Source organism: Colius striatus, chromosome 11 (genome assembly GCF_028858725.1).
Source record: "Colius striatus isolate bColStr4 chromosome 11, bColStr4.1.hap1, whole genome shotgun sequence".
Lineage (NCBI taxonomy): Eukaryota > Metazoa > Chordata > Aves > Coliiformes > Coliidae > Colius > Colius striatus.
This window is the reverse complement of record NC_084769.1, coordinates 7124028-7148602: the sequence shown is the minus strand read 5'-3', so window position 1 is coordinate 7148602 and position 24575 is coordinate 7124028. Positions and strand designations below refer to the sequence as shown.

At 40.0% G+C, this 24575-nt stretch overlaps 1 protein-coding gene across 1 annotated transcript in view; it reads left to right on the top strand.

Annotated features, from left to right (window-relative positions):
* THSD7B (thrombospondin type 1 domain containing 7B) overlaps positions 1 to 24575 on the top strand; it is a 273877-nt gene that overhangs the window by 60753 nt on the left and 188549 nt on the right. Inside the window, exons 3-4 of the mRNA XM_062004863.1 lie at positions 6470 to 6721; positions 14039 to 14208. Of these exons, the coding sequence (XP_061860847.1) occupies positions 6470 to 6721; positions 14039 to 14208 (422 nt within the window). The remainder of the gene's footprint in view (positions 1 to 6469; positions 6722 to 14038; positions 14209 to 24575) is intronic.

Below are 24575 nucleotides of genomic sequence, written 5' to 3'. Positions count from 1 at the left end.
CTCTGCAGAGCTGCTCTCCAGTAGGTCACCCCCAGCCTGTACTGGTGCATGGGGTTGTTCCTTCCCAGATGCAGGACTCTGCACTTGTCCTTGTTGAACCTTATGAGGTTCCTCTCTGCCCAACTCTCAAGCTGGCTTTGATCCCGCTGAATGGCAGCACAGCCTCTGGGGAATCAGCCAGTGCTCCCAGTTTAGTGTCATCAGTGAACTTGCTGAGGGTTACTGTCCTCTTGTCCAGGTCATTGATGAAGATGTTGAATAAGACTAGCCCCAGAATCGATCCCTGTTGTCAGCTAACCACCCTGTTTACTTGAAGGCCAAATGAGGCAGGAACCATATCATCATCTGGCCTCCTAATTTTTAATGCAGTGGCAAAGATGATTAATTTGTTATCAAAATTGTTTAATTTACTGGTGTCTAATCTGAGCAGCAGCCATTGTGCACATTGATGCAGAGGGTACGAGCTATGCTTCTCGTCATGAAAGAAGAGTCTTGTGTCGAAATTGAGATTTTGGTGGTCTTGGTGCAAGATAGTTTTTAAAGACTAAGAGATTGGATTCATTCACTTCTTGCAGAAGCCTAGTTACTGTCAGGAAATCTTGGTGTCTTCACTAACAAGTTTTTGGTTGATGGGAATTGTAAATGGGGCCTCCCTTCTCCTGTGAAATAGATGGCAACAGTCAGAAATGTGCCTGATACCCATTCTCAGTTTTTCACTGATGCTCAAGTTATGCCACTGAAGCCTTCTAAAAGGATCCTTTGGTTTTATAGTGACTCCTTAGGTGGGACCTGAAGAATCCTTTACCTTACTAGGAAAGTATAGAACCTCCGAGTGGCTGGACTTGATGATCTTAAAGATATCTTCCAACCAATATCATTCAATGGAAATATTTCTTTCAGTTAAAGGATTGGTCCTACAGAGATCAAAGTTTCCATACCAGCCTTAAAGGTGCAAGCAGAAATCCTGGCAATTTTATAGGTAAAAACTGTAACCAGAAATTGCTTGGAGGAGCACAAACACATGGAAGATTGGACATGCTGTATCAGGAAGGCAGAGCTGGGGAATGTTTTCGATGAAACATTTTTCAGTTTGGAGGTTCTACATCTGTAAAATGAAAGGAAAAAGGAGAAAAAGAGGAGAGGAAGGGACAGACCTTTTTAAAAACACTTGAACTCAACTGAAGAGCAGAACATCAATAGACCTTGAGACAGGTTCATTTCTGCTCAGAAACAGTGTTGGTGTAAAAGCTTTATATGTGTGAAAATAAAAGGAATAACATCAAAAGAGAATTATTTTATGGGACTAGTTTGCAGCTTTTAAAGATTGTTTTTAAAAGCTGGAATTTTGTTTTTCATACTATTTTTGATAGAATTGGGATTTAACTCAATCTCAGAAGTTTAAGTTTTGTGTTAAATCTCTTATCCAGTAGCAAATTCCAACATAAGCACTTCCATGCATTAAGAAAAAATCCCCAGATCTCTGAAAAAGTTGCAAGACATGAATGTATTAGCACTTCTACTCTTTTTGCTCTTGTCACAGCTGTAAAAATCTACTGAATAGTGAGACAAAGGCAATTGTGTTCCCTTTTTTCTGTGTAAGTTATTTAGGTTACACACTAATCTGTAATTTAGTAAAATGAGTGCTCACAGCTAGACATTGAAATCTTAAACAAATTTAACTTGATTTTCTAAGCTGATGCGTGTGCTCACTAAGCTTACTGAGAAGTTAAAGTCAGGAGTAAACAGTTTTAGGGTTTCTTCATTATTATTGTTTGGATTAGGAGTCTTTTTAGGTGCATATTTCTTAAACTCTACAATCTAGGTGTAAGATGACAACAGTGATATAATAGAGTTGGATTTGAGTTTCTGTTTACTTTGCTTTTGTAAGTGAAAATTTAGGTCAAAGTCAGTCGAGGGATAACCCATCTGTCAAAGCTGAGGTAGAGCAGCATTCAGCTCTTTTGTTTGCCTCTGTAATTTGAATTTCCATTATCCATTTCCTAGTGGATTGTGCTTAACCACTGTGCTGTTGTACATTTTTAGGAAAAAAATATTTGCAGTTTCTAGTGTTGACATTCTTCTATTCTCTGGATGAATACAAAATTTTGTCTGGAGGTGGAAGTGCTGTGCTGTAATATGCTATTTGATGGTTATGATTCTGACCTGGGAGAAAGGATATGTGTTCACAATTCTCCCAGAAGATGTAGGAATCAAGGCTTGGTGCTCAGGCTTGAAAGACAAATCCCTGAGCTACTGGATGAGGAGATTTTATCTTCTGGTGTTCTTTTAAAAAGTTTGGTCTCTCATTTCCTTTGCTTTTATTAAAAGCACATGAAACAAAGGAACAGTGACCAGTTTTTTTCATTCCAGCAAGTTACATTTTAGAAATACTGTCCAATAATACTTGAACTTTTTTTCTACTGCTTTCAAATAGTGCTGAAAGCCAGCTGCTTCTGTAGCCCTGAGATTTCCGTGTCTGCCTGCATAGTGCAAGTGTAGGTCAGCATTTGTTTTAGACATCTTAGACACCAAAGTCTTGTGTTTGTTTCCATTGTAGATCTCCAAGCTTCCTTTCCTTTTGGTCAGTTGTATGGCAGACAAATACTCCAAATACTCTCTGTCTTCCTTACCACCCTGCTGTGAAAAGGGCTGGTGTTTCTCCTGCCAAAGCAGCCTCTGCTGCACAGATTGAATATGTGGTATCACTGATATCCTGAATAGCCCTGGCAGCCCTTGAGGACCCTAAAATACATTAGGAGGCCTTGAAGGTGTGCCCATTAACATTGATTGCCAGTTTCCTAAGGAATGGAAAGTGTTTGGATGCTGTTAGAAACATGGCAAGACTGTCTCCATTTTTAGACCCTAATATTGTTAGCCAAGTGCAAAGAAGAGTTAGTGTTTATTCCAGCAGCCTCTGAGATTGAGTCATTGAGTATAGAATAGGAGATGGCATTAGAAACAAACAAAATTAAAGTGTTGTTATCAGTGTAGCATAGCTCACTTTGGATTTTCTTGAATTGTACTATGTGGATTTGAGCATGTGTTCCTGACCAGCCTTAGCACTTCACAGGAACCATCCTGGCTGCTGGAGAGGTGCCCTGTCCTGTTGCTACCTTCTGTACCAGCAGCATGGTCCTGGTGATAGCCTCCTAATGTGTCAGAAATTATTGTGGAGACGAGTCTTTCAGTATAAAAGGTTAGACAATAATCACCCGTCTTATCCTCTAATGTAAGGAAACACATCCAACTTTCATTTTAAATGCGTTGATGCAGTTGAGGAAGGAAAGCAGAGATCATTTCTGTGCTGTGCCCAACCTGATCTAACTATGCACTGCTCCTGGACGATCTTGCTTCTTTTTCTTGCTAAGAGACATATTTTCACTTACTTCCTTGCAGTGGATAACTCTGTGACTGTAAGGCATGTAACACAGATACACTGAACTGTTGGAAAATCTACAGTTTCTTTGTGAGTTACTTTTTGTCCAGAACAGAGAGATGATGTGGTTCAGCTCGGTGCTGCACAATTACTGTATCTTGTAGGGGAGAGTGTGGCTGGAGATGGAGAAGAGCAGTGCTCCTCTCTTTGCAGCAGCCTGCAGTTGCACAGTCATGGGGGACATGGAGTAAAGAGTGATACACAAGGCAGCTTTTCCTCCTTTTCTTCTTTTTCTACTCATAGCTGCAGGACTATGCAAGTGTAAAAGAGGCTTGAGTAGGTTTCCTTTGTTAGTGTTTTTTTTAATGTAGACTTTATTGCCCTTCACTGCCCAAGAGAGTAAGAGAGCACTCTGCTGCTTGGGCAAGTTAGGCTTTGTGCTGCTGCTGTCTGCTAACTGATGGCTCCATCTTACACCACAGGTAACATCAGGGATGTTGTGAAGCAACTCCTGTAGTTTTACAGCATCAACCCAGTTGTGTAACAGGTCAATCACCTAACTACCCTGCTACAGCACACTTCCCAGATTGACTCACCTGCTACATGAATACGTGGGCAGTTAGTTTAAAATCAGGGCTTATATAATATCTCCTGTCCCCAAGACATCCTTCCTCTCCCTGCAAGTTCCAGTACAGCCACAGCAGCACAAATACACGTCTGGTTTGCAGCCTCAGATCAGTGAGTGTCTCACATGTCTGGGCTTTATCTATATTAGATTGTCCTAAATACATCTGTGACATAAAAGACTCTGTCTGAATTTCATGCAAAAGCATGGTTTTACATTTGTCTTTGTGTTGCTCAGTGTCACAATTAATTTGACTTTAAGGCTCTGAATGAGTAGGTACAAGTTAATTAGATTTGCTTCTGTTAGGCAGTTGCATGTAATTCTCTCTTGAAAACATCTACTCAAGCAGAAGGATGGAAATTGCCAGCTCCACGGTCTTGTTCACCTTAAGGTCAACAAAGTTATCTCTTTAGCCTTTTGTAGTGGGAGAAGTGAGGGATTTTCAGGGAAAGAAACAATTATTCATCCTTTGCATGCTTCAAAGGCTTTTGCAAATAGTAAGGATGATTGCTGGGCAGAGGTGTCTTTTGTGGCCAGAGTGTCAGCATAGGTTTGACTCCATTAGGAAAAGCATTGTAGGTATTGTCTCGTTAAGAATTGAGACCAGCAATGTTCTTTGTAAAGAAGACCCCAAAGAAGATTTTTAAAGACTTTGATTGGTTTGGTATTTTGGTAAAGCACAGGCCAGACTTAAATCTCCTTTGCAGTGACACAACCCCAAGAATGGATTTGGGGTTTTGTACTGGTATCTGAATGCTTGTTAAAAATGTGAGATGAGTTGTCCTCTATGCTGTGGTCTTGGGCAAAACTCTAGTTTACCATCAGTTAGGACAGTGATTCTTAGCTGCTAATATTTAGCCTACTCAAACCCAGCAATTCTTGTTTCTTGTTGGCTTTGTGCTGCAGGTGGCTCAGCTGATAACTGTTGAAAAAGTACAAGAATGGAAATACATTTAACCATTCATGCACCTCTACCTAGCTCAATGTTCCAAACATGACCCTAAATTCTTAGGTTAGTAAGTACAGATCTAATGATTGTTACTTTTCAGTCCTTGGTTCAGTAGTCTTGATGTTCTGTACCAGATACAGCTTTGCAGTTAGTTGCATTTGATGTGGAATAGGGGAATGAGACATCTTTTTGTGTTGTAAGCAAGAATAATTTTATTTTGAGGGGACAATAGCATAGACTCTTTCTTCTTTATTTGTTAAAATAAGCCTCAGTAAATTCATCCCTGCAGCACCTGTTGGATTAATGAGTTTTACTCTGAAACTTAGACAAAGAGTTGTTACTTTCTTTTAGTTTGAAGTATAAATTTAAGCCACTTCGTGTTATATTTTGCTGGTAGTTGAGGGTCTAGGCAAACTTGATCAGGTATCAGTGGGGAGTATTCCTATTGACCTTGTGAAAACAGGACCAATGTCTAGACTGGAGGAGAAGCGAGTGGACATTCTTGATGTTCACTGCATGAGACTGCCCTGCAAGCTTGAAGTGATAGCCTCAGCCTATTTTCTGTAGAGAAAGTTAGGTTAAACTATGCCATAGACTGTGCAATCCCAAGGATGGTAATGGCCAGTTCCCTGGCAGCAGCTCTGGGTTTCACACCTTTTAAGTGGACATGTATTCACTCCTTACTGTTGACAAAAGCTTGCCAGTGAGCAACTGGAGGACGAAGAGCATTAGAGAGAATTCACAGAGTTCCTGGAGACTGATTTGAATCGTCAGATGCCTAACACTAGGCAGAAATTCTTGACCCTTTTTGCCTGCTTGGCAGGGTTCCTCCCTCCAGCCATCATGGGATGACATAGAAGCAGAGGAACAAGGAGATTTCTCTCCTCCCAGGAGTATGTGCTATATTGCCTTAGTTTTCTGTATTGGGAAAAGCTGTTCTAAGCTTAGGGCTGTATTTTATTCTGGGACTCTGTACCTTGATATCAAACATGGACAATTGTCAGCTCTTAAAGTTTGATTTTCCACTGTATTGGGCCTTGTGTGGTCTCCTGATGATGTTACACAATGAATGAGGGCCATGTCCTAAAGTCAGCAGGGGTAATTGAGTCCCAAAATGCAGCCAAAGTTGCAGCATTCCCAAAGCCTCTGGTGGTTTGTCAGGTTTGGAAACCCTCTGACCTTGTTTGACAGCATTTGTTTGATAACTGCTTCTCAGAACCAACACCTTTCTTATTAGTGTGTGGCTAATTATTTTGTAGAAGAGCAAAGCTGCTCAGCAGGATGTGCTGGCGCCTGCACCCAGAACTCCCTGGAAATGTGTTGTGTGCACTGTGTTACAGCTGCTCTTTCATTATATCAGTGTTGATGCAGGTCTTCTGATTTACCCCAAATGGCTGCAGATTTCTTCCTAATCTGAGGCCTGGTTTAGGGTGTAATTGTAGGGTGGGAGAGGGGGGGAGAAAAAGAAATTTATTAAGCAAGAGACCTCCTCAGCTGTTTCACTGTGCTCTTATCACAGCCTCTGCCTGCAAGATCCTGTCCCTTTGACCTTCAAGGCCTGTGTCATCCCTAAAGACTGTGAAACATCGGAGTGGTCTGCGTGGAGCCCTTGCTCACGGAGCTGTGCCTGGGGAGAGCTCGCCCCGGGCTTTCGGAGCCGGCGCCGCAGCGTGCGGAGCGTGGCTGTGGGCGCCGGCAAGCTGTGCCCGGAGCTGGAAGAGAGGGAAGCGTGCGGCGTGGGAGGGAAAGAGCTGCTGCAGCCTTGCCCCAGGTATGAGCCAGTGCTTCTTGCCCAGGTTTCTGAAGTAAAGAAGCTCTTCTTCGATGGCTGCTGTGTGCAAAGCAAATTGTCTTTGATCAGTGCTTGTGCGCAGAGGGGGTCACGTGTCAGACTTTTTCTCCATGCCTGAAAAATCATTGATTAATCATTGTTAACTCGGATTAGTGACATTATTTGTTAGTAATATTCTTCTAATTGTTGCTCTTATTGCTATTACAGTAATTGGAGTCTCCTTGGAGGTCTTCAAGACCTGCCTGGACACATTCCTATGTGACCTGATCTAGGTGGGACCTGCTTCTGCAGGGGGCTTAGACTGGATGATCTCTAAAGGTCCCTTCCAATCCCTGCCATTCTATGATTCTACGATTCTATAAATCACACCTATATATAGAAATAAATTTAAATTACACTCATCACAGTTTATGTTTTTGTGTTTTAAAAATTAAGAGCAGATACTCCTGTTGGAGTTTGGCTGTTTGGGAGAATCTCCTCAGCTGCACAGAGCCTGGGCAAGTCTTCATGGCTGTGCTTTTATTGGCTTGGAAGCCGTGATTTTTACATCAGATTTAACGATCCACTTTCATCTCCCCATAAAAAAAAATCCCAGTCCTTCTTGAGGAAAATAGGAACTGATCAGAGGTAATAGCTTGGACTTAGTTTTCCTCTGGATACATCTCCAGATTGGAAACTTTACAGCCCCTGAGTGCTTGCTTAGTTTCTGGCAATCTTTGTTCCAGCAGAAGGTGAGGATGTTGCCTTTCTCATCTGCAAATCCACGCCGTTATGCTTCTCCAGGCTAGCATAGGGGGTTGCCAGTTTGCTTTGCAAAGAAAATAAAATACTGCTTAATTTTTCATGTGACATGTTCTGAGATTGACTGTAAAATGCTTCAAGATTGATAACATTTTAGATGCATGCAGGCAAATCTCCCCATCTGTGAATGAGTGTGTTTAATAGGAGGTCTATTCAGTGCTCAAGTCATGAGTTTCTGGGGCTTTGCCAGGTGCTGCCAAAACCTTTGAAAGAGCCTTTGCAAGATACATTTCTTAGGAAGGCGTAACCTGTAAAAGTGTCTCTGTATCGTTGGGTTCATTCAAAATCAAATGCTGATAGTTTTTGTGCACCCTGCCAGCAGAAGAGAGGGAGTAGATAAAAAACCCCTAAATTCTGTTGCTTGATTACATCCCAGGAAAAGGCTCATACAGAGTGATTTTTACTCCTGCCCAAATGCACATCAAATTCAATGCCAATAGATTAACACATTGTCTTGCTGATTTTGTATGGGAGCGTGGGTGCAAGTGACACCTGATTGGTGGTTAATCAGGGAGTGAACAGACATGGCTGTCCCTACTTTCTCACTTCTCCTTTTTGACATTGTGCTGTATGGAAGTGCAAACAATTGCAGGGGATTGTTGTAGAGCCAGGAGAACCCAAAAGGTGAAAACTTGCATAACACTGATAATTTTCTGGAAGTCCTGGTCTTGCTACAGAAGGAAATCTGTTGTTCTTTTGGTATATTGCTGCTGTTCCCAGGTTTTCACGAGCATGAAAAAAACCTGCCCCATCCCTCTACACCTTCTTTACTTCAGACAGCATGTCCAGAAAAGTATCTGCGTGAGCTAGGATAAACTGTCTAATGAGCTAGCCTGGAAAAATAACATTAGGCTTACAGGTTAATAGAGCCACTTAGCTAAAAATACTGTTTAAAAAAATCTCTGGTATGTAGTTAACTGTTACTTCTAGGAATGTAATGTCTCAAAATGCAGGTGATAGGCTGCTGTGTTGAGGAGAATTTTACAGTAGTGCCTGGTTAGTAGACTTTGATTTAGTAACCATTTAATACTGCAGAAATGAGAAGGAAGGAAAACCTGCAGTGTTGCAGTATGTGCTGTGGCTCTACTGGATGTGAAGCTCTGAGGGTTGGAATTTGTTATTGAGGAATAGAAGTCAAATGTTTTTAAGTGTGTCATTTAAGTGTCAGCAGCTGGTAAAGGATGTTATTGGTCCATGTGTACCGTCTGCAACCCGCTGCTGTTGGTCTTTGGAAGTTGGTGACCGAGATAGTGGAAGTACTTCAGAGTGGAGAACAGTAGTTTTCAGCCACAGAGAGTTAGTAGTTTTAGTCCCTGTGAAGTAATATAAGAACTCTTTGATGCTCTTATTGTCCTTATTTGAGCACATTCTCTTTGCATTCTAATACCTAGACAGATTATGATTTGGTTTTTTCCCCATAAATATATGCCACCTCATCTGTGGCTTTGCTGAGGCTTACCAAACAGTTATCTTCTCTTTCTTCCCTTTACAAGAAGATGATGAATTTAAGGAGATTCAGTAGCAGAAATAAAAGATGCGCTCTGTCATTTGTCTGGTCTCAACACAAAAACCATTCCTTCTTTCATTCTGGCTTGTGTTTGCCTAAGCAGATTAGTCTTAAACTCTTTTAAACTGAGAGTGCTATTTATTTTCCAAGTTCCTGGAAATCTGCTCTTTGCTGTTTTTTATTGGTTTTTAAGACAAGTAGCCTTTCCTTTAGCTTATATTCTTTGGACAAGAGTTTTCCAAGGCATTCTGCAGGCACAGCAAAGAAAACAGGAGAGGACATAGTGCAGAAGGAGAGCAAGTCTCTGGGCAGGAGAAGGAAGGGGATTCTCTAGAGGCTGTTTTTTAATGCAGGAACAGAGAGTACCCCATGACTGAATGAAGGTACATATTGTTGACTACATCCTCCTCAGCAGGGAATGATGAGTGAAGTTATATTCCCACCTCCTAAAAGTATCTGGAGGAGAAAAAAAATATGCCTTCAGCTTCAAAAATGCTCTGCTAAGTGTTGCCTCTATGTCTATGGCAAGGCTACAAGTTAGAGATGCCATGACAGGTACGTGGCGATTTGTGTAAATCTGCTGTTAAATGGGAAGGCCTTTTAATTTCATGGCTGAAGTTTACAATAACTTCTTTAATCAATAGTTTAAATGCAAGAAAATAAAACACTTTAACTGCATGTAGGACTCCCGAGCTTTGTGCTTTGTTTTATTTTTGGTTATTTGTTCTGAAGGGATTAGATTAAGTGCTTAAAGAAACGTAAATACATAGGAGGTGATTCTACTTTCTTTTATTGTGATATAAATTTGGGATAGCTCAATTAAAGTGAATGGATATACACAGGTATAAAACTTGTGTAAGCACTAAGAACATAAGTCCTGTAGACTAAAGAGACCAAGAGTTTACTATAAATCGGAAAGGTATTGAGCACTTGTTTGTTGCATAACTGTCACTGAGTCATCAGTTTTAAAGCAACGTATTATATCACTTTTATCCTTGATGTGTAGCTTTCATGTTCACTGGGAATAGATAGATTTTCCAGAATTATGATTATGTCTTTAAATCTTTCATTTTGGTTGTGGTTGCTATGTTACAAGACAGGGATTTAGAAAAAAACTCCTCTTTGCTTTGTTGGAGATTCAAAGCTTTTTAGAAGTTAAATGATGTAAACTGGAAGAATTTTAAGACCTGCTTTTTTTTTTCAAAAGGCTCGAGGTTGCTGCTGAGATACAGGTGTGATGGTATCACTTTGTATTTGAGGCCCATTATGTGCTCCAATTAAAGATAAGGCATTGGTGTGAAGAAGGAAAGACTTGAAAGGAAATGCAGTAAGCAGTGCTAGTAGGCTGCTAGAGTTTGCTTTGGGAGTGCTAGCAACGCTACTCCCAGTCCCTTGATCTTTACCACTCATGAAGTGGTGACCTCCATTCAACTGGGCAGCTTTGTTACCTGCCCTTGGGTCAGGAACAATCTGTGGTGAAGCTTTGGCTCTCCAGCTTCACAGTGGACACTTCTCCTGCAGCTGAGGCTGGGTGTCAAGTGCAAGAACATGCTTTGCCTTAATCAGGCCTGCTCTTCTGCTTCCTCAGCTGATTGTTGAGCAATCAGAGCACCGCTTAAGATGTGAAAAGCTGTTCAGATTGATGAGCCAGGTTCTCTCCTAGGTACACACTTGATTGTTTCTAAGCTAGCAGTTTTTGCTTGTTCATTTTCTTGAGCAGACTGATGTAACTATGCCATGGATTCTGGAGGTCCCTATCAGAGATGTTATCTAGCTAGTCCTCTCTAACCATTGGTGATGGGGCCTGTCAGTCTTTGAAGTAGCTAGACTTCCTGTTACTCAAGCAGTAAATGGCAAAAACTGGAACAAGCCTATTGGGAAGCCAAAAGGAAAAGCTGAGTTTTTTTAGCTATAGTAAGAGGTCCATAGATAAACATGAGTCACAGCTAGGACTGCAACTATATTGAGTTTGCATCAGTCTAACTAGATGTTGGTAGGAGTTAAATCCATTGACATTTGAAATTGTCATCACCAACAGGTTTTGGCATAAAGGACACTGACCAGCTTTGATCCAAGGGCATAAAGTCCCTTCCACCTCATGAGTTACCACACTCTTCACCCTCAGGGGCTGATAAATGGGGTGTCTGAAAGGGATTGTTCCCTTGCACTGCTCTAATAACAGGATGACCGTAGTGGCATTGGTGGCTGTGGTCATCTTTATTCAATTGGACAAATTGTAGGCATGTGGTAAATCCATGGTGGATTTTGCTAATAATTTGGAAGTACTGGCTAGAAGTTGCCAAAGATACAAAACCCTCAGGTATTTGCCAGCCAGTAACCTCAGATTTTATTCCTACTGACTATTAACAAGCCTATGGTTAAATGTAAGTAGAGATGATGCAGTTAGTTCCTCTTTGTTAAGTAATATTAATTCTCATTGTCTTTAGTGTAGTCCCTAGATAGGCAAACTAATACCAAGTATCAGCCACACTGCTTAAAACCCTCCAAAGAGTCTGGCACAAAGCTGTGTGAGGTCACTGCAGCTGTTTGGAAAGGTCTTGCATTAGATTTCCCTCTCAGTGGGACAGCAATCCCTTGGATGTGTTTCTGCTTGTCAATGGCCATAAAAATGTGTACTTTTTACACAAGTAATATTCAGGGGTCCAGCTGAGTAAAAAGCGAGATGAGCTGATGGGGCTGAAGCTTTAAGCTGCTCACAGCAGAGCGGGTGCTGGCTGCAGCACCCAGTACCAGTTCATGAAAGGCTGCTCTGTGGTGTAGAACAGTATCCAGTTACTCTGTGAAAATAACTGAAGGATTTTTTTGTGTGTTTTGTTTAGATTCAGAGGCCGATGAAATCTAATTATCTCAGAGCTCAGATTCAGATATTTTGCATAATTTTAATCACTGATGGGCTTATTTTCATAGTTGTAAACTCCCACAGCTCATGCTGAACAGTAGAAGCAGATGCTCACACCTCTGGAAGTGAATCTTTTAGGATCTGAAAATCACAGATGACTACCTAATAATCAATTTTTCCAGAGTCAATTGTTGTTTTAAGAGATACTTACATAACACAACTATTTCTTTGGCTGTGGAAAGATGTGTGTGTTCTGTATTTAAGCTTCTAGTGTTGAAAGTATAGACCTGAATGTCAGTGTCCTGAAGTGGTGTGGAAGAGGAATCCTCTTCTCCTGGTGTTGGCTGTTCTTTATATGTTGTTAGAGATCAAGTATTTCATGCTTATCACAGAATCTCAAGGGCTGGAAGGGACTTCGAAAGATCATCCAGTGCAACCCCCCTGCCAGAGCAGGAGCACCTAGAGTAGGTCACGCAGGAACTCATCCAGGCGGGTTTGGAATGTCTCCAGAGAAGGAGACTCCACAGCCCATCTGGGCAGCCCCTGCCAGTGCTCCCTCACCTGAACAGTGAAGAAATTCTTCCTTGTGTTTCTTTGGAACCTCTTATGTTTCAGCTTATACCCATTTCCCCTTGTCCTGTCACTGGACATCACTGAGAAGAGCTTGGCTAATACGAAAAACATATTATTTATTTTCTTTGTTGGTAGTAAAGTCTGTATATGTATCCAAATTTGCACATGCTGCTGTGTATTATTTGAGAGCATGACAGCTCATCTGAAAATTACCTGTAAATTAAAAGTAATTGGCAGTATTCACAAGTGTTTTCCATGAGCAGGTTGCAAAATTCAGAAGTGTTTTGTGGCTAAAAATCATTCTTAGGCTTGTATTTCCAACATAAGAAAGGAAGAGAACACTAAAGTATGCTCAAGCAAACTACTGCATTTCTTTTTCCTGTAATTTTGAATTGCATATTTCCTTGCCATAGCTGTAATCAGGAGCAGAATTCCAATGTGGAAGGTTTTTTCTGCAGGGACACCCCATTGCATTTGAGTTGACAATGATCAGTCAGGGAGTTAACAAACACACAGTTTTAACAACCTTGGATCTGCTAGTAAGAGGATAGAGCGTTTGCCTTGAGGGCAAAAGGAAGAAATTATTTTATATAGTGTTTATTACACAAACCCCAAAGATTGTATGGAAAAAGTAAACTATGAAATTTAGAGGTGCAAAGGGATAAAGCAGCAGAAGCATGAACAGATTGGGTATAAAAACAATATTGCCCAAGATTTGCATTCAGGAAGCTGAGAAAGACTTTGGGCTCTTATTTACTCAGCTGATACTGTGACCTGTGAATCAAAATGAATTATGCCTCTGTGTTAGAAACATGCTCTACATTTTCAGACGTGATGGGGAAGTAACATTTGCTTTCCACTGATACACGATATTGCTTTAGTGTAGCATACACCTATAGCTTTAGTAAGTTCTTCCTGACATTTAAACTGGTACATACCAATGACAGTTGTCTGCACAGCATCCACATATCTGTGCCCAAGAACGTTATCCTTCCTTGAAAGCTGTTAACACTCTTGAAGCGTGAACAGAAGCTAGAATGAAAGTGTTTTAACCTAGAGCTTGCTGTGTACCACAGCTTCTGGAAACTGAAACAAGAACTAAGTTACTTTAGCAATCCCTTGAAGAAATTGGTAGTACCCTAGGTGTTTATAAAGCTGTCACCTGTAGAAAAGCTACCCAGTGTTTGAGGCTTTGCTCTTTGAGGCATTCAGCTCTTGGCAGAGCGGGGAGGGGATGTTTAGTGATTTGAGCCACATGTTTGAAAACGAGTTTTTGCACTTAATTGAACCTCTTAATCTTTGTTCCTTCTTTGCCCCCCTGCTCAAAGGTGTTGTCAGGATGATTTAGGGTTTCAGAATACTTTGGGGATTAGTGCTATGTGAAAAATTTTACACAAGTACTCTAGACAAATAGCAAATACTTAACCTTTGTTGGACAGGAAAGTGCTGGTATAGAGATTAAACCAATTGTATTTTGTCATCTAATAAAGTACCACTCTCTCACTCGTTGCCATTCCAAACCTCTTGTTTTACCTGCTGTCTATTATTTCCAAAGGTTTGCCTGGAGGACTTCTGAATGGAAAGCTTGCCAAGTGTCTCTCCTCCTTGACCAGCAGGACCCTCGCCACCACAAGCACACAGGCCTTTGTGGAGGTGGCATACAAACCCGGGAGGTCTACTGTGTCCAGATCACCCTGGAACTTGGCATGCACCAACTGAAGGAAGGTACATGTGTAGGGTCACTCTGAAATGTCTGGCCCAAGTAGATCTGAATAAGTGAAACGTGGGGAAGAAAGCAGGTAACACTCAATCCTTAGTAAGCTTCAGCTAGCTGATGTCCTCACTGTATGTGTGCTTACACATGGAGGTGTTACAAGCAGGTGGGCTTGGTCCTCGGGGTCCTGAGAACCTGTCCAGAGACACAACTTGCCATGGGGAATTGCTTCCAGTTCTGTAGGTTACATGTGTGGGAGGATTTCAAAGGATGAAAGAGCTAAATCTTGTTTGGAGTTGAGTTTTCTTCCTCTCTCGTATATCAGGTAGCCCATCCCCTTGGTAGCTGAATACATTTATCTGTGGTTTTAGTCCTGATTTAAAGTATAAAAAAAGCTGTCACACTCCATTCCGGATATGACTTTAGCCTCTGCTTCAGATTGATACACAATCTTTCTTGTGATTTGAAGGGGAAAGCAAAAATAGTATTGTCACAACTTCTGAGCAGAAGGACAGCTTTTGGACTCTGGAAGTGAATTATGTTTCTTTTAGAAGAATAATGAGTAGATACAGATGCATGATGAATAATTCATCTTAGCTGATTTATTTACTCTATGTAGTGCTCTTGCTGAATATGTTTTCGAGCAGAGATGTAAGATAAGAACACAATATCATATCTTAGATTTATTTACTTACAAAGGCAAAGCAGATATTTCCTGGCTGCCCAGTGTGTCCTAGTATCCCACACAGACTCTAAGATCATAGAAAACCAGATATGTTTCAATCTCTACTCAGTCCATGCGTAGTTCATGCTTCACCTGTCTCAATTGTCTAGTACTACCTTGCTCTTCCAACTCAAACTCCACTCTTATCTGCACAAGTGTGCAGAATGACTTTCCAAGTAAGAAGAATTCTGTTATTGAAAGGTGAGTAACATTTCTTGACTAACTTTCATCCTTCTGACTGCTTCTGTGGTCCATGCAACCCCTGTATGGCAAGGTGATGAGCAGAAAGTTTTAATGACTTAATTCACACTTCTTCGTTCTTTTGCAGTACTGTGAATTACTCAAGAAGATTAGAAGAGTGCATCTGAAACCCTTACACCAACATAATTTGTAATGGAATTGCTGCTATGTGTCCAGAGTGTTTTATCCTGTAGGTTTTTCCCTTGTTCAAAGTTCAGTGGAAATTTAAAGCCCTTCCCTGAACAAGAAGAAAACACTGTGTTACCTCTGCCTTGTTTTTACAGTTCTAACCTTTTCATTTTAAAAAGAATAAGATTCTTACAGACAACTGAAAAAAAACCCCCAAACATACAGAGCAGTTGTACAAGGTATAAATTATTACTGCCATTTCCAGACACCAGTGCAGATCTATTGTAGTCCTTAAAAAGTGAGAACTTCATCTACTGTTAACGTAGTCGCATGCCAATAGAAAGAGGGGAAGCCTTCCCTATTATCCCTCTCTATCCAGTATATTCTGTGTGTGCCATTTACTAGCTGCTCACTTTTTGTTCTTTGTATAAATAAGGCATGACATCTTTGCTAGCCTCTTTTCTGGCAATGTTAATGGATGGAGTACTTTTATTCATCACTAGGGCATCTCAGGTTTTATTGTACCATTTTTTTCAGCGATGGGAAGAAGATGAGAAGGTTAATCCTTCCATGTATAAGCAAATATAGAGTCTAATTGCTACCATCAAAAGTACAGTAATTTTTCTTAGTTCACCTCTTGAGTGTCCTTAAAGGAATCATTCAGGAATCAAACAAGCGAGTCTAATAGCATATTACCATCCATCACAGTTGTTATTCTTCTGGTTACTTCCAATGAGAATTTGGACCCAGGCCCAATGACATATGTGTAAAAAGATTTGTCCCGTGGTCTCTCTGGCAACATTCGTGGTTAAAATATGTTGAATCCTAGTTGGAGACAGGTACCATCTGTGATGTATTTATACATATTGCTCAAATCTGTTTTATCCCCCAAGATCCTCCCCAAGATCTCTCTCCTGTTTGTCATTTGCTTAGTCTTCCCATCTATTTCTTCTTTTAGTAAAATGTGTGTGTTTAGAAAGGGAGCCCCTGTTTTCTGGAGTCTCTATATTAGATATCAATTATTTGGAAGGTTACGTCTGCTTAAATCATTCTATATTTTGATTATAAAGTTCCAACTTGAAAAGTCTAGAAAAGGAAAACTTTCCCCGAGGTGTGACTTTCAAAACTGCATTGATAAGATTTCATGTCTTTCTCCCCCAAGAGGTTACCTAACTAAGAAATCCCTGTCTTGATTCGAGTGAAGTTATATATATATTTAGGCCCTAGGGAGGAAGTCCATACTTTTAACCCTAGGTGATGAGTATTTGGAGGCAGAAGGTCTTCCAGTCTTTGAAGTGGTTTGTAATGTTCTTGAATTCTGAGACTTTTAGATCTAGATGAAACTGGCAGGGAATACTTACTAAGTGTGTAAAGTACTCTGTCATTCAGATACCTGTGTATGTAGGTAAGTCAATGTATAGCAACTAAGTTAAGAGACTGCACTGTTTTCAACGTTAGTTATTCTGTCCAAGGAATCTACACCTCTGTTCAGTAGGGAGGCTTCTGTTAATTTAGACTGAACTTTAGCATAATTAGCTTTAAACAGATCCTCGTGGTTTTTTTTCTTTAATTATCTCATTGAATTTTAGCACATTTAAATTTATAATGCTTAATTTTCGCAGAGAGGTAGTCATCTAATACTTCAAGTTTATCATTATTCTTTTGATACCCAGAGATTGAAGCAGCAAATCTACATGTTTGAAATGATGTTACTTTCAAGGAGGAGACAAATTTTGCACAAAAAGTAGAATAAGCAAGTGATCTGCCTGTGGTACAGCTCCAGTCTGCCCTTTCTGCCTCTTCCTGGACATCCCGTGTCTGGAACCAACTGTAGATGCAGTGGTGGTTACCCTTCTTGGTACCTCTTTTTTAATGGAAATCTATTCATTCCTATGGAAGCTCTGTTAAATTAAGCAGAAATGCAGATCTTCAGCTTATTTTCAGCACCAGACACTGCTAACATGGGACCATGTGTATTTTCCTCTCTTTTTTAAGTTTGCTTTTCTGGATTGAGATAAGACTTTTGTGAGTGCTGATTTTATAAAATATTATCTGGAATGTGTTTTCTCACATCAATTTTTTTCCCACTATGAATTTTAATCAGTCTGGCCAAACATCACTAACTAACAATCCCCCGAGTACCAGCAAAAAAGTGTGGAAGAAGGTTATGCAATCATCAACCTATGAAATCTCTCTCGTTATTTGTCAATAAGTTTCATAATATGGGAATTAAAATTCCTCTTAGAGTCTGGGGATGGTATCTGTGTTTATGTTCAAACAGTTGATAAACATATGAGCTTCCTGCATTTTATTCTTCCTCCTCAGGAATTTTATATGTTGTCTCCTGAAGGCCAGGGAGTATCCTTTTGTTTTCTAATTAAATTTTACCTTTTGGATTTATCTGGAGACTCTGACTCTCTATTAGTAGTCTGGGGGATGGCTTCCCTTTTAAAGTTCTCTGGAAGCATCCTCTTCTCTGAGCTAATTACCTACTGTCCCTGGTGACTGGGATTGCTATTCTCTCCATATTTTCTATAGCTTTCCAACTAAGGATGTGCTTGCCTTGTCATTCTTCTGTAAAATTTGTGCATTACATGTCCTGACATTTTTTCTTTTTCACTTGTGTGAATGAGATCCAATTTACCTCTCACTTCCTGAATTTTCTTACAATGTTTTTTGGAACCTGTCTGCTTAAGTTTTAATTATAGGACTGAAAAGACCTTTGTGAAATGCTGTTCTTCTTTGAGTCTTCTTTATTGTTACCCAACATAGTAAACTTGTCTAATAAAATGTATCTTTTATTACCGTCTCACCAGCAAATCATCACAGTTTCGTATCTTCTTAATCTTTGTTATTGTACATCTGAAAATCCACATTAAATTCTCACACCTTTGCAGAGTCCTAAAGTTTTGTTGGTGTTTTTTTTACTTTATGAATGCCTCCATTGTATTTGTCTCTTTATATTTGTTTTTATTTGATCTTGGATTTCACTGTTATGTGAGTTCTCTGAAGTAGTTGTGCCTCTCTTATTCGTAGATGACTTTTGGTGTTACACTCCAAAACTGTTTCTTAGAGAAGTCTTTATTACTTCAATACCCCTCTTTCCTTTGAGACATATTCGACCCTCACCTGTTAGTAGATGGAATTTCTTGATTTACTTACTCCAGTGTAGTTCACCAACCTATACCTATGCTTTCTTTTTAGGATGCAATTCCCCCTGGTTCACCTTACATCAGATTTTTAAATAAACACAGTCGCCAGCAGCAGCAGCAAAAGCTCCTTCAGTCTGTTTGCAACTCAAGACTTTGTAAATTTGGACTAGATGATCTCTAAAGGTCCCTTGCAACCCTACCATTCTAAATACTCAAGTACCTTTTCAGATCTAATGGTGACTGTCTGCTCCATCTCTGTGTGTACACCCTTATGTATTTTTGTTTTACAAGCCGCTTCAACCACAGAATCCTCACGTGGTCTGAAAGTGAGTATTCTCCTGCACTTTCGTCTCAGTCCTTCTTGTACGAGTCTCAAAATGATAATTTGATGGCCTTTTGCTTTCTTGTTTTCCAAAAAATACTGAGCTTTTCTCTCCATTTCTGATAGACAGAAATAATCTAATCCTTTCTTATCTGATGAGCGGACTTTTGAGACTATTCTTAGTTCCCATATGGGAGATGTTTTATCACTGTGTTTTATTTTCCAGAAATTGGTGCCTCTTTGGGGTTGCACAGAGATGAATTTAAGGACTCCTTTTGTTCATATCTTGTATTATATTTATTCTCATCCCCTTCTTTCTGCCCTTTTGTCATTTTTAGCTCTGAAATATGCGGTTTTGCCTTCTTTGCTCTGTATGCTCTGTTTTCTAATGAGTGCACCACATTTTTTCCCTGCAAGTTCTTTGTTCTGCTCTGAATCACAATCTCCCAACGTGTGTCTTCTGGGGGATTAGTGTTTCAATTTGGTAAGTGTGGCATCTGTTCAATAAGCTATGGAAATGCTTTCAGGATGAGAGAAATACCAGTGAAGAGTGTTATTTGAACATGCCATCATCGTTCCCTTGGGTGCTAGCTGTCCTGGGAGCCACTAGGTCCCACACTTTAGAGACAGTAAGTTGATTGTGCATGTGACTATCATTTATGGCTGTTACCATCTTGCATATTGAATGGAAAAAAGGCTGCCTAGGTGGAGGTATGCTGCCTGTGGAAGTTGGCGTGAAATATCATAGAATGATAGAATGGTAGGGGTTGGAAGGGACCTTTAGAGATCATCTAGGCCATATGCACTGTTGGAGTGAATATGAACCCCATGTGGAGTACAAGCCTTATATGAAATGCACATGGTTTCTTGAGTGATTTTTTTTGTTGTTGTTTTTGTTTCTTTTTGTATTTCCAAATTTATGCTGCTGAAGCTGCAGGAGCGAGAAGATCAATTTCCTCTGTGGAAATTAGAGTTTAGGGACTTTGATGTTTAAATCTTGTTGTCCTTGTCTGGTTTATGAAATTGAAAATGAGTAAGCTGCAATATATTAGTTACGAGAAAACTTGACTAGGACTGTAGAGGAGAGAGAACTGATGGCCAGCAGCGGGATGAGAAAAGCTTTGTTCGTCTGATTCATGCTACAGCAACAGGAGCATCCAGCCTGGGGCTTAGTTGACCTGAATCACAGAAATCATGCTCTCAGGTGGAAGAAACCTCCCCTAAGCATCCCTCTCATGCCAAACTAGTTATTTATCATTGGGATGACCGAACTGGCTTGAAAGTGTGAAATACATTCAGGCAAGTCTTCATCAGATTTATATTGCTGAGATGCCGAGTTATTGATCTGTAAGCTCACCAAATGCTGAGCAGAATTTATGAGTTACAACTCACATAATGGAAAAATAAATATGTAACAGCTGGCTTCTTTGGGGGAAGCCCTTTAGAAGCAAGAGGGAAATGGTTTTTACTCAGATCATTGTGGTGCTTGACAGTGGTGTTTAAATGAGTATTTCAAAAACTTAAGTTTGCATTCATTAGGGAAAAACCCCCACATTTTCCCTACTGTCTTTTAAAGGTGTAATATTTTCAGTTCTTTCACGTCTAGAAACTAATTAAAGTAAAATGAAGGGAATAAGGTATAAAAAGACTTTGACTGTGAAAGAAGTGTGCCTTCTGAAGGGTGCCTTACAAAGAACATGCCTTTTTTTTATGTCAACAAGCTTTTTGATACGAGCATGAAATATTTATCTCTTTATAAATACTTTTATTTATATAACTGGCTTTGGTATGCAGCAAATAATATGCTACTCAGTCCGTTCATATGAGATACTAGGTTTTAGATCAGGGTTTTATCTTTGAAGGCTAAGATTTTAATTGCAGTTGTACTTTTGTCATAATTTCCTGCCACTGGAAATGAATTAGTTTTATTCAAAACAGTGACAGTTTGTTCTGAGTAATTTTGTCTTGTCATTATGAGGACGGGGAGCTGCATTGTGTTCAAAAAATAATGTTGAGTCAGATAAAAGGTTTGTACGTGTGAGGCTTATACCACAAACTGGGATGCTGTGGAGAGATATTGAAGCCAGGAGTGACTGGTCTGGTCCTGGAACAGAAGCATTTGAGGTAATTTAAGCGCATGAACTTGGGCCAGATCTGCATGAAGCAGCCTGGCTGCTTTTAAAATCCAAGTTGGCACGGCCACACCATGAGGGGACTAGCTTTGTGTGTCACCAGCTTAGCTCTGGGCCACCTGTACCACGTCCCAGTGCCATAGACACATCCATCCTGGTGCTTTTCTCCTCCAGTGAGATGACACTCACAGGACAGACTTTTCTTCCTTCCTAATGAATGAACTCTAAACGTAGCAATGAGCAAAGTTCAGTCTCTGATGAAGCTTTCACAAAATATATCCCAACCTTTGGATTTTCTTCCCTATTTTTAATATGACTTCTCTCACTCTCACTGGTGAGGTAACCTCCAGCATCTGGTGGCCTTTTCCAGACAACAAGGTTCAAACATCCTGGAGAATCCCCTCTTCCTTTCCTGTCTTTGCCTTCACTGGTATCTCCTGTTGCCTCCACTGTTTTTCCTGGGCACTTTTCATGACTTCTTCCTTCTGATCTACTCAGTCATGGGACTGCTGGTGGGAAGCACTATCCTCACCCTGAATTTTTCCCAGATCTATGATTTCAGTTGATGTCTACAAGTTCTGCTGTAGCAAAACAACACAATATCCCAGTTGGGATCAGGATCAGGGGATGTGGGCACAGGGAAGCTGTGATGTGCTGATAGTCTGTGTCACTTTAACAAAATTTTCAAGATCTTTATTGTCCTGAAATACATTAAACCGTTGTTGCTTTTGGCAATCCACTATTAACCCTCTTTCATGCTGTGATTAGCCTTCTATTCATACTTTGTTTCTTGTCTATTAAATAGATTTTAATTGAAAATAAGACTTCAACTTTGTTCCCTGTGGCTTCAAAACTAATTGATTCTTCTTAAAAGCATAAAGGAAGCCTTTCCATCAGGCATGGGGTGCATTAGGCTTTTTTAATGGAGGGGTACACTGGAGTAGGGTTGGCTCAATTTCCAGGCCAGTTACGTAGCATTCACCACCTCTCCTTTGTCTAATCTTTTGCTTTTTCAATAAAACCAGATCTTGCATGCTGGAAAAATTACTTACAAATGCTATGCTGGGTTTATCCTTACTGCATTTTGCACATGTAGATGTTTTGATAACACAACTTACTCCTTTGTGTTTTTCTCAAGTAATTTCCCTTTGTATTGATCCAAGTGTCTTCGGTTTGTAAGTCCAGGCAAAGGCAATAAGAGCTTTCAAAAATGTGTATCATCCCTTTCCTGTACCCTATCATTAATTTGGCTTAGTTTTGCCTAAAGATACAGTAAACTTCTGGATTTGTTGCCTCGAGAATTGAATATTAGCTAGAATATGACTGCACTGGTATGTTGAGACAGTCCTGATATTCTTTGCCTGTGTTCCTGATATGTTAATGATCTTTAAAAATGTCTCATTTAGGTGTTAATACCAGAGGTACTTGGATTATTTTTCATTGTACAAAAGCGATGTGAAGTTAAGGTCGAAGAAGAAAAAGTACTGTTTGACTCCTGAGGAGTCAAACCCCTAAATTTCAAAGGAAACACTGCAGCCAAAATGCCATCCTATACATTTCTGCCTCTGCCTGGTCATCATTGCTTTTTGAGATAGTGTTGATATGTATGCCTGCAAGTATGTGTCCATATGACTATATTCACAGAGAATTTATTTATTGACTTAAAATTACTTTATGGAAATAATCATATCAGAGTTGATTTCCTCTTCCACTCTTCCTCCAAATCACTACCCTAGTAAAAATATATAGGGAAACAAGATACTTTAGAACCCAATTTATTATCTCCTGCTGGTAGCAATAACCTGAAAATAACAGCAAATAGTAAAATTCAAACTTGAGGCAGACACTGGTGCTGGGAACAGCTGTAGTCGTGGTTATAAAGGATAGATTCAATATAACAGCTACAGAAATGTGCAATGTTTCAGAGGCTTCCAGATTAGTGCTTGATTGCTTTTCGAAGTTTGTTCTATACATTGGGAAGAACACAGGATTTTAAAAGGTACGAACAAGTGTAATAAATGAGCTGCTTGAATCAGAAATATTGCCTTCTCCTCCCACTCTTCCCTAGCTTCTGCCTTTCTCCTTGCCCCCCTAAAAGTGGCTAATATTTTTTCAAGGAAAATTATTACACAAAACCCACTTTTTCTATATTATTGTAGGAAAAATGCAGTTACAGAGTCAACTACTGAGCAAAATCAGAAGGCTGGCTGGTACATAAAGATAGTCCTAGCAGTTGTGTTAATTTATCGTGGGTATAATGTGAGGTTTTTCCTGAACGGGGCAGCCCCAGACAAGCTGTTTGTGCCTTTTTGGAGGCAGCACTATGTGAGAATTTTGGCATTTAAAAGATTCATAGAAGAAAAAAAACCTACCACCTTACAGTTCATTAAGAAAAAAGAAAGATATTTGTTAGAGTATGAAAGAATAGCAGTAGAAAAATCACATCAGGCTTTTAAATCAAACTGATGGAAATCAGAGTGATCAGTCAAATGGCTGAAGAAGGGATGAAACTCTTTGATAGAGGACACCCCACTGGTCCATCCAGTCACTCTGGCTATCATGCTGGAAATTATGCCTCTTTATGCCTGGTTATGGAAGAGGATGGTATTGTATATGCATCTGCTGATGCAGCTCACTTCTTTTTGTTCTTGTCGTATTCTTGAAGACTTGCTGGAGGATTGTGGTCAGTGCAGAGTATAATCCAGCACAGACAGAGTATATTTGCATATTTGATTAGAATAGTCTGTGTATTTTCTGATTTCCATCAGAAAAGAGCTCTGAGTAGTAGAATTAAATAGGTCATCAGCTGGAGAGAGGAAGAGGAGCAGCAAGGTGATTGACAGAGAGAGGAAGGCACAGATTTCCTTCAGAACAGGCAAGAGTCTTCCGATAGGCTGGGATGGCTGTTAAGTTCAGCCTACCAACAGAAACCTGCCCCTTTAACTTTTTGTAAGCCTTTTTTTCTTCTTTTTCTTTTTTCCAAAATCAAGATACCCTCAGCACCACTAGTTGTATCTTCTTAGTTTTCAGGGCAGGAGAACCAACCTGCTTGATCTAATGGCTTATACATTTAAGTAGTTAAGTTGCAGTATAGAACCAGCGTAGAAATCAGTGAGGAGTAAAGAGCCATTGCTAACAATAGTGCCTGGAGTTAGACTGGACTGGGCTTCATTCCTTGGGTTGACCATCTGCACTCAATTCTGTTTCATTTCTTCAAGTGAACTCTCAAAAGATGATACAGTTTTGCATAGCTTGATGCTGAAAGGCAGGTTAAGTCATGCATGAGACTTCTTGGTAAAATAAATACTCTTCTCCTTATAACTCTAATATTTATCTCATTCTGTCTGTCACTTCACTTTCAAGGTCTCTAGGAAAGGTCTGTTTACGTTAGCATTCAGGTGAAATGGATTTATGCCACCTTGTAATCTCTACATGAACATGTCAAAGGCCTTACGGTGTCTCAGAAGTCATTCAGAAAATGGTCTTTTGTGCTAACATATTATCTTTCAGCTTAGAATTAAATCACATCTGTTGTTTAATCCTGTTATTCTGATGAGCTGGAATCATAAGCACAGATATTGGTCTTAAGTCTCAGCTTCAGGATGTGCAAATCAAAATTTATTGGGATTTTGAGCACTGAAGCCTTGTGGTTGAAAAAAAAAAGGTTGTGTTTTGCTTC